General features: G+C 52.1%; 1 protein-coding gene across 3 annotated transcripts in view; it reads right to left on the reverse strand.

Moving 5' to 3' along the window:
• The window catches only part of ADAMTS14 (ADAM metallopeptidase with thrombospondin type 1 motif 14), a 96407-nt gene that overhangs the window by 11580 nt on the left and 71254 nt on the right, over positions 1 to 13573 (reverse strand). For all 3 annotated transcript variants that reach the window (XM_040242547.1, XM_040242548.1, XM_040242546.1), the window contains exons 11-16: positions 12037 to 12185; positions 9935 to 10110; positions 7373 to 7506; positions 6869 to 6992; positions 5842 to 5922; positions 944 to 1107 (exon numbers count right to left, since the gene is read on the reverse strand). In XM_040242547.1, coding sequence (XP_040098481.1) covers positions 944 to 1107; positions 5842 to 5922; positions 6869 to 6992; positions 7373 to 7506; positions 9935 to 10110; positions 12037 to 12185 — 828 coding nt within the window. The remainder of the gene's footprint in view (positions 1 to 943; positions 1108 to 5841; positions 5923 to 6868; positions 6993 to 7372; positions 7507 to 9934; positions 10111 to 12036; positions 12186 to 13573) is intronic.

Raw genomic sequence — 13573 nt, forward strand, 5'->3', positions numbered from 1 at the left:
TTTTTTTTCTTTCATTGCTCATGCTTTTGGTATCGTATCTAGGAATCCAATCATGAATCTAGTCATGACCTATCCCTCTATCTTCTCCAAGAGTTCTATGGCCTTAGCTCTCGTTCTTGGGGCTTTGATCTATCTTGAGCTGATTTTGGTATATGGTGTAAGGCCGGGGTTCAACTTCATGCTTCTGCCTGTGGATATCCCATTCTGCCAGCATCATTAGTTGCAGAGATTCTTCTTTCCCCATTGAATGTTCTTGGTATTCTTGCTGGAAATCAACTGGCCATAGGTGTATGAGTGGGCAGTAAATATAGGGTGAACAGGAAGCACATGTTGGATTGAATTGATATACTGACACCAATTGGCTTCAGACCCTGACTAGCGAGAGTCTCACCAGAAACAAAGCATGGCCAGGGTCTCCAGTCAGTGATGACAGAGGCTCTCCTGACCTGCTCTCCTAAGTTAACAATCCCTGATCCACAAGCTCTGGCTTATGGTCTAGGAAGAGGAGGTGTGGGCAGAGGTGGGTCCCAGCTGGGACAGTAGCTGGCAGTGTCAGACAGCACCTATGAGCCACAGGCCACTGGACGCACTTGCTGGCAAAGTCACAATGCAAGTGGACACCAGAAGACGGCAGAATAACAGGGGGAACCAACCCAGGTCCTCCAGCTCCTCCTGGGCCCTATCTCTGAGCCTGCATTATGGAGGACAGGCTCCTTGATGCGGGTGCCTCTGATCGGACAGTGAGACAACAGTTTCTTTTTCCCTTCTCACTTCCCATCCCACCAGCCTGGAAGTACGGAGGGCACCTTGCCTTGCCCAGGCTCCCAAAGACACCTGAACAGGAACAGGAGTGTGGGCTCGGCAGTAGAGACAGTGGGTTAGGGGACTGGGCTGGGGCAGCAAGGGGAGTGGGCAGGGGCCATGGCGCAGGGCGAGGGCTCACCAGGACAGTGACGGCTTCGGGCAGGGGCCCACTGGTCTTGAGGCTCTCCTTGGCATCCTCCACCACGTACTCCCACTCCAGGCCCATTGCGGTGAAGGTCCGGCTCGTGGCTTCCTTGCCCTTGGGGTTGAGGATGAAGCTGCCTGTGACCTGGTTCTTCACCGCTGGCCATGGGGAGAGGGTCACACAGATTTCTATTCCCCTCCACAGGAGCACAAGCCACACCTTGGGGCTTCAGGGCGGTCCCCGTGGGCCCTTTGGGGCTCTCTGCCTACCTGTCACTCCGTCCCCACCTGAGTTCAGGGTGGTCCCCGTGGGCCCCTTGGGGTTCTCTGCCTACCTGTCACTCCGTCCCCACCTGAGCCTTTCTCCAGTCAGATGGGTCGTCCACTGCCCCTGGCAGCACCCCTGCCTCCGGACCCTGGCGCACACCATTCCTCTCACCTGGCCTCCCCTTCTTTCTGCTGACAGATCTCCACCCACATTTAAGGTTCAGCACAGTAACAACCTCTATGCTGCTGATGCTGTGTCGCTTCAGTCTTGTCCGACTGTGTGTGACCCCATACCATAGACGGCAGCCCACCAGGCTCCTCCGTCCCTGGGATTCTCCAGGCAAGAACACTGGAGTGGGTTGCCATTTCCTTCTCCAAGGTATGCATGCGTGCTAAGTTACTTCAGTCGTGTCCGACTCTGTGTGACCCTATGGACGGCAGCCCACCAGGCTCCTCTGACCACAGGATTCTCTAGGCAAGAACACTGGAGTGCGTTGCCATTTCCTTCTCCAAGGCATGCATGCGTGCTAAGTTACTTCAGTCGTGTCCGACTCTGTGTGACCCTATGGACGGCAGCCCACCAGGCTCCTCTGACTACAGGATTCTCTAGGCAAGAATACTAAAGTGGGTTACCATTTCCTTCTCCAAACAACCTCTACAGCAGAGCATAAAGGCTAAGAGTATAGGCTCTGGAGTCAGACTGATCTGGGAAAGTTACCTAGAGTCCTTGTGCTGCCTCAGTTTCACCGTCTATAAATTGCAAATGCCCTTTGAGGATAATCATAGTATCCCATGCTCACCTACCCTGCCAAGGGGCTCTTGGGACAATTAAAGTTCATAAAGAATGAGGCAGAGTGCATGGCATGCAGTTGGCACATAATAAATGGTAGGCACTACTACTGTCATCAAAGCGGCATCTGAGTTATAGTTGCCATTACAGACATCCTGTCTCTCCCACAGCCTGTCAGGATATCTCCTCTACCTCGGTGTCCCTGGCCCAGAACAGGGCTGAGCATAGAGTGGGTGGATAAAAAAATATATATCTGTAAATATCTACCCCTTACAGTCCCAGCCAGTGAGTAACTCACAACCTATAACCAGAACTGGCTGGCAGGCAGGAGGTGTGTAGGCTGCAGACACCCCAGCAAAGGCCCCGGTTCACAGCCTTATTCACCCTAGAAGCACCAGGGGTCAGAGAAGGGCTGTACCCTGGGACCCCAGCCCCGAGCCAGGTGGGGAGGACAAAGGCTCTGGAGCCCTGGGGTGCCCCCACCTGGTGTAATTATAACATAAGAGCCAGGGATACAGGGCACCAACCACAGGCTGGTCACTCTGCTCACTGCAAAAGTGCAATCCTCACATGCATTCTGAGGTTGGTGCTGTTATTAATCCAGATGGGGAATCAGAGGCTCCAAGATGGGCAGGGGTATGTCCTGGACACGCAGAGGCTGTTGGTCCAGCTCTCAGGAGGGCCAGCCTCTTTGGTGAGCAGGAGGAGAGATGCCCCTACCCCCCACAACCTCATCTCGCCCAGCTCCAGAATGGCCAGACCCTCCGGGCTAGCGCCAAGCATCGCCTTAAGCAGGGCCCTTGTCTGTCCCCATAGCTCATGGCTACTGCTGTCCCCCAGCCCCTGGCTGTACACCCCACCTGTCAGGGCGTAGTGGGCTGGACTCTCCACCATCCAGGTCCTACCAGCTCTGAGCCCAGGCCCTATGACTGACCTGCTCCATATTTCCAGCAATTCTCTTAACCTCTCAGGGCCTCAGTTTCCTCAAATGCAAAACGGGGTAACAATAAGGTTGTTGTGAGGCGCCAACAAATGAAGAGTGGCCCCGCACACAGTGGGTGTTACCAGCGCGGCTTCTCTCCCTTCACTGCCTTTCAGAGACCATGCCCCTAAATTCCAGGAGTGCCAAACATGTTTGGACAGGGCCTTGGCCTTCACTGCCAAGGCGGCCACCTGTCCCAGGCTTCTCCAGAGAGCACACACCCTGTCAGCACACACGTGCACACACGGGCACATGCGCACACACTCACACATATATATTCTGCACATTTTTGCCAGGGTTGCTGCGGATCTCACACACATAATAGTCACACAATCTGTGCCAACGACAGGTCTCAGTTCTGCTTCCTTCCCACCCAAGGTCCTGGAGAGCTCTAACCCTCAGGGACTTACCCCACAAACACATAGTGAGCCTGCCCTGGATGCCAGGAGCCTCTACCCCAGCCTCCACAGAAGCCCACCAGCCACCTACAAGCCCATCGAGCCAGCTCCCTGGGAAGGCTAGACATCCGCACACGGTAGGGATGGATGGGAGGAGCTGGGCAGGCCGCCCAAGGGGCTGCCAACAGTATGGGATCATCCCTAGGGCTGCAGTAAGAGAAGCATTTGTAACGACCTTCTCTCCCTGCCCCTGTCCCTCCCCAGCCCCTGTGCTGGCACAATTCCCCAGAGCCAGACAGGCAGGTGTGCAAGGAGATGGCCCAGCCAAAGCCCTCCCATCTCACAGCCAGAGGTGTGGCTGGCAGGGGCACGCAGCTGGGAGATCGGACACCAGGGTCCAGACTGGCTCTTCCTGCAGGTGGATGAGGGCGCACAAATCACCCTCAACCCACTTAGGGCCTCAGTTTCCCCTTCTGCCGACTTCAACTCCATTCAGGTGCCCTCCAGAGCAGGTGAGAAATTTCTATATCTGGGCTAATGTAGACGCACAGGGAGTGAAAGTTCTCCGGGAGACTTTTAAAATGTTTTCCATTATTTTCATCATAACCTAAAATTACGAATGTTGGTATTTTTGTAATATATGAACTTTCCCAGAGATGTGACATTTTGCGTTTGTGTTTATGATGAGCTGGTAACAAGCAGTGCGACTTGGTGGCTGTAGTAAGTAAAAGGGGGCTCTGGGACATGCCATGGCCCAGGGACATCACAACCATGCACCCTCTGTAAGGAGTCTGAACATAGACAAGTGTGGGGAATCCAGCACTGCCCAGCGTGTGGGCAGCAGCCTTCTGCCCACCTGCTCACCAGGAGCCTGCTCCAAGCCATACTAATGTGCTTTCAATTGAGATAAAATTTACATTGGTGTGATTCTGTGACTGTGTAATCATCACCACTATCTAATTCCAGAACATTTCATCACCCCTGAAAGAAATCTGAGACCCATTTATAGTCACTCACCATTCCTCCCTCTCTCCAGCCCCTGACAACCATTAACATACTTCCTGTCTCTATGGATTTGCTTATTCTGTGCATGCTCATTTTTTGATGCCAATTTTAGTTTCAGCAAAAACAGAACAAAGCACAGAAACACACAAAAATCTCCCCTTCTTACACTCATGGGCTTAATTTTAATTCTACTGATTGATTTGGGGGGCTGGCATTTGTAATGTCTTGGTTTTATAGCTGTATAACTGCTGTACGCATAAAGGGTAGGCATCTAGCTTAGAGATTATGTGTTTAAGCATCATTAGAATAAGAATAATTGAGGGGTCCCTCTGGTAGACTGCAAAAACAGCCATAAATTCCTCTTATTCCTGTGGGTTCACCTCTTTGCACTGTGATGTACCACATCTCCCGGTAGGAGATACTCTACTTCTGCCTCTTGAGTCTGGGTTTGGCCATGGGGCTTGTTTAGACCACTCGGCCATGAGAAAGCAGGACACAAGCAGAGTACCTGAAATGGGCTTGCACACCGGGGTTTGCCTGCTGTTGCCACTCCTGAGGACCATGCAACAGATCCCGCGTGCATAATCCCAGGCTAGCCAGCTGGGGACATGACCCTGTCACCCCTGTAACCCCAGCTGACAGCCAGTATCAACCAGGTCCCTACAGACCCACCAGCTGACTGTACTTGGGTGAGTGAGTTTCCAGGAGGATGAGTTAGAAGAAGCACCCAGCTGAGCCCAGCCCAAACTGGGGATCCACGGAACTGATGCTAATAAACACTTGCTGCAGGAAGCTGCTAAGTTTGGGGATGATATATTATACAGCAGACATTAACTAATACATTCTATGAAAATGGGTTACCTTTAAAAGGTACCTATGTGCACAAGATGGAGAAGGCAACGGCAACCCACTCCAGTATTCTTGCTTAGCGAATCCCTTGGACAGAGGAGCCTGGTGGGCTGCTGTCCATGGGGTCGAAGAGTCGGACACGACTGAAGTGACTCAGCATGCCTGCATGCACTGGAGAAGGAAATGGCAACCCATTCCAGTATTCTTGCCTAGAGAATCCCAGGGACAGAGGAGTCTGGTGGGCTGCTGTCTAAGGGGTCGCACAGAGTCAGGCATGACTGAAGCAACTCAGCATGCATGCATGTGCGCAAGAAATGAACAGTGGTTGCCCGTGGGCAAGGAAAGTGCTCCTAGGGTAGAGGGTGGAAGGAATCTCCCCTGGATCCCCTTTCATACCTTCTGAGATCTGAAGCATGGAGCCTTTTTCCAATTCAACACAAATGAAAAATCAATCAATCAACAAAAAAGCATTCTCTCACATTATTCAAATTCAAGAAATGTCTCCCCTACATTAGAATCTTCTCTTCCATTCTCCCAGCTCCCACACACCCGAGGGCAGGTCCCAGGGGCTGGCTGCCCATCACTTGGCACCCTGTACTCACCAATGTGGTGGGGGACCTTCTCCAGCTCCTCAATCTGGATGTGCCTGGCACCTGCTGGGATCTGCACCAGCTTGAGAGCCCCTGCCACAGAAGAAGTTCCAGAAAAACCATGAGCATCCTGAGCTAGGAGCACCACGCCCAGCATCTCCCATCACCCCCGCTCCTCATAGGTACCCAGGAAGCTCAGTTTCCTTATCTGTAAATAGGAATGGGCCCTTCTTTACAAAGTGCTGAGAGGATCACAGTTTACGTAGCTTAAAATGCTCTATAAAAACTATGGATTCAGTGTGTGTGTCACTTGCTACTATTTCCCACTGTCTTGACCCTCCTCTTCTCTCCTGAGGTTCCCCTCTCCCCTTTCTTCTCATACTTAAAGCCACTGTAGGGATTTAGATGAAACAAGCTGTGAAGACCCAGCATTAGGGTGTCCCCATGATCCTCCCAATCCAATGCCTGAAAACTAGCCTTTCTCAGAACCATCAACTTTCCCCCAACAAGGAGAGACAAGGCAAAGCTGAAACACTCCCAAAGGGGAAATGAATCTAATTCAAACTAAAGTGTAAAGGACTAATATCTGGCCCTTTTCAATAGAGGTATGGAGAGAAGTCAAGGAACTTAAAGGACCAGGAGTTCAAAGCAGGAAGCACTTCAGTTAAAAAACAACAGCAAACGAAAACACAAGGTAAAAGATGAGGATAAAAAGGAAAATTTCTAGTCCAGCCTGGGCCTCATCTTTAGACCTATCTCACCCTCACTCCCACCAACAGGCCCAGGCCAAGCTGAGTTCCTATGACCCACAGTGCTGAGCAGGAAATGCTTCTGAGCTCCTGAGCCGAAGCACAGGCGCAGCACACCTGGATGGTGAGGGACCACAGTCAGGGCAGAGGCTCCAGGGCCCCCTCTCCCTGCCTGAACTGTGGCCTGGCTCAAGCAAGGAAGGGCTCAACTAGGGATGGCTCATTCTCTAGGGCCCTGGCTGGACCAGAACCCCACTGCTCCTGGTCATCCGCCACCCCCACCTGCTCACCTGCCTGCTTGGAGGCCTTGCCCAGTGTCCCCTTCACAGTCCTGCAGTGGGAGTTGTCGCCACCACAGACCCCACACTTGTCATCTGCCTTCATGGACCCCACTTCCTTGTCACAGCCGACGGGCTGAAATCAGAGATGGGGTCAGCAAAAGGAGGCTTCCACATCCGCACTGCTACATGAAGGTTGGCAGGCCCTGGCCCCCTCTCCAGTCCCCAGACACGTAGGGACTGTAGACTAAGAGGCACTCCTGGACAGGCCTCCACCACAAACATGCTGAGACACAGTCAAGCTCTGAAACTAGCCACGCCTCTCTCCTTGAATGCAGCTGGGCAGTGACCCCTTTCCAGCAGCATCCCAGAGTTGTGCTGAGGACAAGACGTGTCAAGGGTGGAGAAGGTGAGGTGATGCCTGTCTTCCCAGGGAACAGAAGGAGGAGGGGGCGCTGCAGCCCTCCAGTCTCCTGGGGCAGGCAGACGGTGGGTGGTCCAGAGGGGGCCACCTACCACACACTCGCCGCGGGCACAGACACTGTACAGGTCCCGGTAGCTGCAGCGAGTCCCATCATGGACCACCTGGTTCATGAAGACCACGTCCCCTGTGTCCTCTGACTGGCAGATCAGTTCACACTTCTGGGCATCTGTAGGGAAACGGAACACACTGAGCCGGCGGGGCTCCCAGAAAGTGGGCTGGCCTAGGCCAACACTAGCGTGTGGCCGGAACAGGAAGTCCCAGGGGCCAGCTCTGAGCAATGCAGAGAGAACTAGGTGTGGAGCTGGGCATAAAATCCCTGCTATGGCACTTAGGAGCCGTGTGACTTTGGGTAACTTATCTGACCTCTCTGAATCTCAGTTCCTTATTTATTACCCCCACCAGTAAAATGCCACATCACACTGTTAAGAAACAGCAAGTGATAAAACAATAACAACAATTAGCCAACACTTAATGAAAGCTTACTATGTGCCAGACTTCGAAAACCTTTATACATTCTTGATGCACAACTTTAAATGCTTTTTGTGAATTAGCTAATTTAAACCTCTCAATACTCCCCAGGAAGTATGTTCTAGCATTACAGAGGAGGAAACCAAGGACCAAAGAGGATAAGGAATTTGCTCGTGGCCATTCAGCCACTCAGGAAGTGGCAGAGCCAGGATTCTAACCCAGGCTGTCTGGTTTGGGCCAGACTCTGCTCTGATCTCTACATACACATCACCCGTCACACATATGATAGTAAATCTCAACATGTCTGTGAACAGTGGTCTGGGCTTGGGCTTACAAAATGGAGCAGCAGCGACGGAAGGAAGGAGGTCCTTTCCGGAGGTCCTTTCTAGTTTTAACAATCAAATGTTCTCTGTCTAGGTTATTAATGTCCTATAAATTAGGTTCCGGAGAACATATAAACATTTGCTGTGTTTCTTAGAAAAAGGGAGATTGGGGTTTAGCTAACTTCCTGGAATTTGTGTAAAAGTCCTGGGAAAACCCAAAGTCCAACCGTCCCATTGACCTTGCAGCCCTTCTCCACCCCGTGTTACAGCAGCCTGTGTGGGTTCTGGATGGATCTGCAAAGCTTCCAAAGCAAAATTTGTCAGGAACCATCTGGCTCCTGGCTCCTCAACCCTAAGGTCCCTGTTGCCCAGTGACATCACGTCCCAGCACTCAGGACTTGAGTCTAGAGTCCCAGCATCCAGTATCATTTTGGATTTCACACACAGGAGCAGTCATACTTCCAGTGGGACCTGGGCCAGGGGCTGAGGGGTCAGGAGCTTTCACCCTCCCAAAGGCAAGACCCTGACCAGTACACTTCAAGCAAGTGGGTTTCCAGGCAGCCCCGAAAGCCAGCCAGCAGTGGCATGGAGGTGGTAAGCTCCCCAGACTAGGGGGAGTCTAAGCAGGGAGGAGACACTCCCTGCAAGCATGTCCTGAAGGAGTCTGTGCACTGGCAGGCAACACACAGGCCCTCTGAGGTCCCTTCCAACTTGAAGACTCTCATTCTAAATGAGAGCGGAAGAAGGGAGGGTCTTGCAATGGATACTTTGAAACCAGGGCTATGAGGAGGCGACCCTGGGCTCAGGAGAGCAAAGGCCATTCTGATCAGTACTGTCTGAGGCTGAGGGCTGGGTGGTAGGGAGTGAGCATCAGGTCGTGGAAGGATCATGGAGAGGCTGGCCAAGCAAGGGAGATTCAGAGGACAGCTGAAGGTTCTTCCAGCCTGAAGGCACTAAGCTGGCGTGAGTCCCAACCCTTCACTGGCTTCTCTCTGCCACCATGAGTTACTGTTGTTCAATCACTAAGTCATGTCTGATTCTTTGAGATTCCATCAACTGCAGCACACCAGGCTTCCCTATCCTTCACTCTGTCAGTTTGCTGAATTTGCATTCAAATTCAAGCCCATTGAGTCAGTGATGCTATCTAACCATCTCATCCTCTGCCACTACAAGAGACGTCACTAAAAAAGCTCCAAAATAGATAGGCACTAGCTTAGCCCCCAAATTCTGACCCTCTGCATGAGTCCCACTGCCTGTGTCCAGGGCAGTTTGGAGGGGCTCAGTGGGAGGATCCCACAGGTCCCATTGACCTGACTTTCCAATCATTTTCATTAACGCCTGAAACAGTAGTACAATCAGTAAAAACCTAAAAACATGGTCAGTAACAGCACTGAAGTTCTCTGGACACTGGTGATGCAAGGCGAGGAATGCCTGCACCTGTATTGGGCCTTCCGGACACGGCAGGACGTGTTTGAAAGCACCCACCCCGCCACCAGCACTGCCTCCAGCCTCAATGGTACTTCTGGGCCAAGTGACCCCTGCTTAAAACATTACCCTCGCATCAGCCAGGAAACAGCATAAGAATTCAAATCCAGGATGATTTTCATGCCGATGGTGGGCCCCCAATGTATACAGTGCACAGGTCTGCACAAAGGCAAACCCGCCAAGTGCAATGCCCCTTTGGGTGCCACCACTGTCCCTCCACCTCCGCTGGTGAGCCAGGCATAGAAGGCCCTGTCTGGGAAGATAAGGACCCAGCAGATGCCCAAGGGCGGGAGGTGGAGGGAACAGGGCCCCACTCACCATCGTCCGGCTCATAGGGGATCCAGCTGTGCTTGGCGTTCTGGTGGACGTAGTAGGAGTTGCGCTTGGCGCACTGCTGGGCCCGGAAGTCCTCGTAGGGCCCCGGACACTCCTCGCTGTTGCAGATCTGGTACTGGAACATGGGCCCTGAGCACATGCGGCCTCCGTAAGCTGGGCTGGGACAGGCATAAAGAGACTGTGCTGGCTGGAAAGGCTAGACGGGTGGCAGGCTTTCCCATAGCCACTTGGGTGGCTCAGCCCTTTAGAGAAGCATAAAAAGGGGCCCCACTAACTTGGAAATTAGAGGGGAACCCCACTGTGAGGGCTGCTGAGCTCAGAGTCTTTTGGTCCCTTCAGGCATGTACCACCTATTTGTGTGTTTGTGTGATCAGAAGAAGAGAGAATGAAAGAAAGAAATGGGGCAAGAGATGGGGTGGAGAGGAGGAAGACAAGAGAGAAAGACTAACCGCTCCAGCTGGCCTGGAAGAGAAATCAGTCTTACTCATCTGCACATATTCTTTCATCCATTACACAGGCCTGACACACAGTAGGCCCCCAACACACAACTCAACTGCTCTCATTTGCATCCACTTCCATTTAATATCACCATAAACTAAGGAGTGGTGAGAGAGACTTGGGTTTGGAGTCAAAAGATCTAGCTGAATCTATACCCAAGTCCTGCTATGCCTTAATTTCCCCTTTCAAGGAGGGACCATAACACCTCTTATTTTATCTACCTCCTGGTGTGTCTGTGAGGAATAAATTTTAAAAAGGTATCCTTAAGCAATCTGTACTCTTGTCCCCATTAAATTAAAAGGATTCGGTAAGATTATGGGTACGAACTATTCAAGTGAACGGGGTTACTAGAACTCTGTACAGAGGTGCTGGGAGGGTTATGTGGGTTTATGCACAGGAGTGCTGAGCACCCCACCTGGCACAGAGAAAGTGGTCCGTACCCTGGAATAATTAGAACAGAGGCCGTCCTTCATTAGCACTTAAACTGTGCTGAGGAGAGTATACATAATATTTCATTTAAGCCTCATAAAATAAAAATAGTTATTTCAGAGCAGTTTAATAAACAGGAGCTTCAATCAAGGGAATAACTATGTGCCATGACCGGGAGGTGGTTTATCCAGAGTGGGCACTGCTGGCCCTTTCTCTAACCTAGCTTTCATACCCCCAACAGTCTGAAGTTACAAGGCTGTTCTCTTTGGCTCCTACTTGTAAAGGGTCAGTACAGCCATCTGACATGGGAACAGGCTGCTCCAGGAGGCACTGAGAGTCCCATCCCTGGAGGTATACACACAGCAGAGTAGGAAGGACTACTCCTGAAGATGCTGGAGAGAAAATGACCACCACTGAGCCTCTGTGATCCTAGGACCCTGCCGTTCTGAGGTCCCCATCACATCACTCATTGCTGTGAGGGCTAGGCTGGCCCTGCCGCACAGAGGTTCTGTATCCCTGGTTCCTGGGACCAGCAGACCCACAGGGCCAGAATGGGCAGCCCTCAGCTCCCATGAAGCTGTTCTAAGCAGGCTGCATCAGCTTGGGAGATGGAGGCCATAAAGAGCTGGTGCTCAGAGGTACCGAAACCACTGGAGGAGAACCCCATGGAGAGGATAAAAGGAAGAAATAGATTGCTCCCCCAGGATGCTAAAAAATGGAGGGGAGGATAAGGAGAGAATTTGACATTAGAAAGAGATAAGAAAAATTGAAGAAGTTTTGCTTCATGTAGTAGGAAACAGACTTGGGGAATTTATTCTCCTAATGCATGGCTAGTGAACAGTGTTTTTTCAAAGTTTAGCTAGAGGATCAGGGTCATAGAAGGGCTTGTTAAACTGACCAAGCCTTGGGCCCACCCAGACTCTCTGCACATGAGATATTGAGAATCACCGGCTCAGACCTGCTCTTAGATGTCAGACCCAATGGGAGATGTCTGACCGAGGTGGAAGTGATTTGGTGCCTGCAACAATTTTGGGTCCTCATCCACTGGAATATGTAGCCACCTGCAGGGGACCTTTTCTTGGGCCCTGCCCCCCTGTGCCTCCCCCTCCAAGCCCCCCAGGGCCCCTGCCCTGCCCACCTCAGCCAAGTGCACTCACGGGGGATTGTCACAGCTCCGGCTACGGGATTGAACCCCGCCCCCACAGGACCGTGAACACGACCCGAACTTGGTCCAGGAGCTCCAGCCTCCATCCTGGCCATAAGTCTGCTCCGGTGACTTCCAGATGCAGTGACCTTTGAAGCACCACTGGGATGGAGCAGAGGGTGTGAGGTCACCGTGGAGCCACTGCCATAGAAAGTGCCCAACTGGGTACTGTGGGTGAGCCCAGAGAAAGGGATACTAAGAGCACCAGCCTCGGGGTCACACGGAATCCAGTGCCTACTGTGAGCTGAATGACCCTCAGCAAAGACTATCCCTCTCCGAGCCCACTCCTCAGCTGGACAATGGGGATAACAGCACTTGCCCCCAGGGCTGCCGTGAGCACTCACACACGGCCCTCCAATAACAGCAGGTGATATAACAACGATAACAGGAGCTGCAATTATTTGGTTTACCACCCCCAGAGGCACAAAGAGCTGATAAGAGAGAGAAGACATAATCTTCCCACACAATCTAGAGTTGATCTTGGCTCTGGACCTCGAAATCACCATCTGGGACCCCAAGCAGGTATGTTCATAGGAGGGAAGCCAGCTACCCGGGAGGTCCAGCCACACAGTGGAGGGTGTATGCCTCAAGTTCAAGAAGCCCGCATTTGAATCCTGGCTTGGCCATTACTAGCTGTGTCTGGCTTTGGGAGAGCTTCACCTTGCTGAACCTCAGTGTACTTGCCTGGTAAATGGGACTGTTCTCAGAACTGAAGGCAACCACACTCACAAAGGCCTCAGCACAAGGCCAGGTGCAAAGGAGAGCTCAGCACAGGTTAACTCCCGTCCCTCTTCTTGTTGGGCCATAGGTAAGAAATACAGTAAAGCCATCCAGGTCATTTGCAAGAGAACTCAGTGTTTCTCAGCCTCAGAGTCACTAGGGGAACTTTTAAAACTCCGGATGTCTCAGCTTCACCCCCAGACTGAGTCAGATTCTGTACGGATAGAGATTTTTAAAAGAAGCTCCACCCATCTGTGAAGGGACAGACCATTTACAGATGCGAGTCTGCTGAGGGCCGAGGGTGAAGGGCAGAGGACAGGCTGGTGGGGGCAGCACCCTGCTTCTTCCCAGTGCCCTCATTTGCTTTGACAGGACTCCAGACTTCACAAGAAGCCTAGGAGAGGGATGTGCTTGGTTAGAGGATGGCCCAAGGTCACCACACAGAGCTGCGGGGAGAAGCAGGGCCAGCGAAAGAGCAGAGGTGGGGTTTCAGACCTCAGCTCAAGACTCTCAGACCTGGGGACCCCTGAACAACTGCCCCCCCTGCTAATCACCCTCTGTTTGACCTCCACAAGTTCCCTAATCAGCCTCAGCCTCACTCTCCTCATCTGTAAAATGGGAGTAAGCATGCCTGCTGATGCACTATGAGACAAGGCCAAACTTGGTCTCTGTAGAAGCCAAAGACTGTGGTCCCAGGGAGGAGAGGGGGTGTGTGTGAGTTCATGTGAGGACTCCACACCCATCTGCCTGCACGCAAGGCTTACTCTTGT

The sequence above is a fragment of the Oryx dammah genome, unplaced genomic scaffold, assembly GCF_014754425.2.
Source record: "Oryx dammah isolate SB20612 unplaced genomic scaffold, SCBI_Odam_1.1 HiC_scaffold_6, whole genome shotgun sequence".
NCBI classification, from domain to species: domain Eukaryota; kingdom Metazoa; phylum Chordata; class Mammalia; order Artiodactyla; family Bovidae; genus Oryx; species Oryx dammah.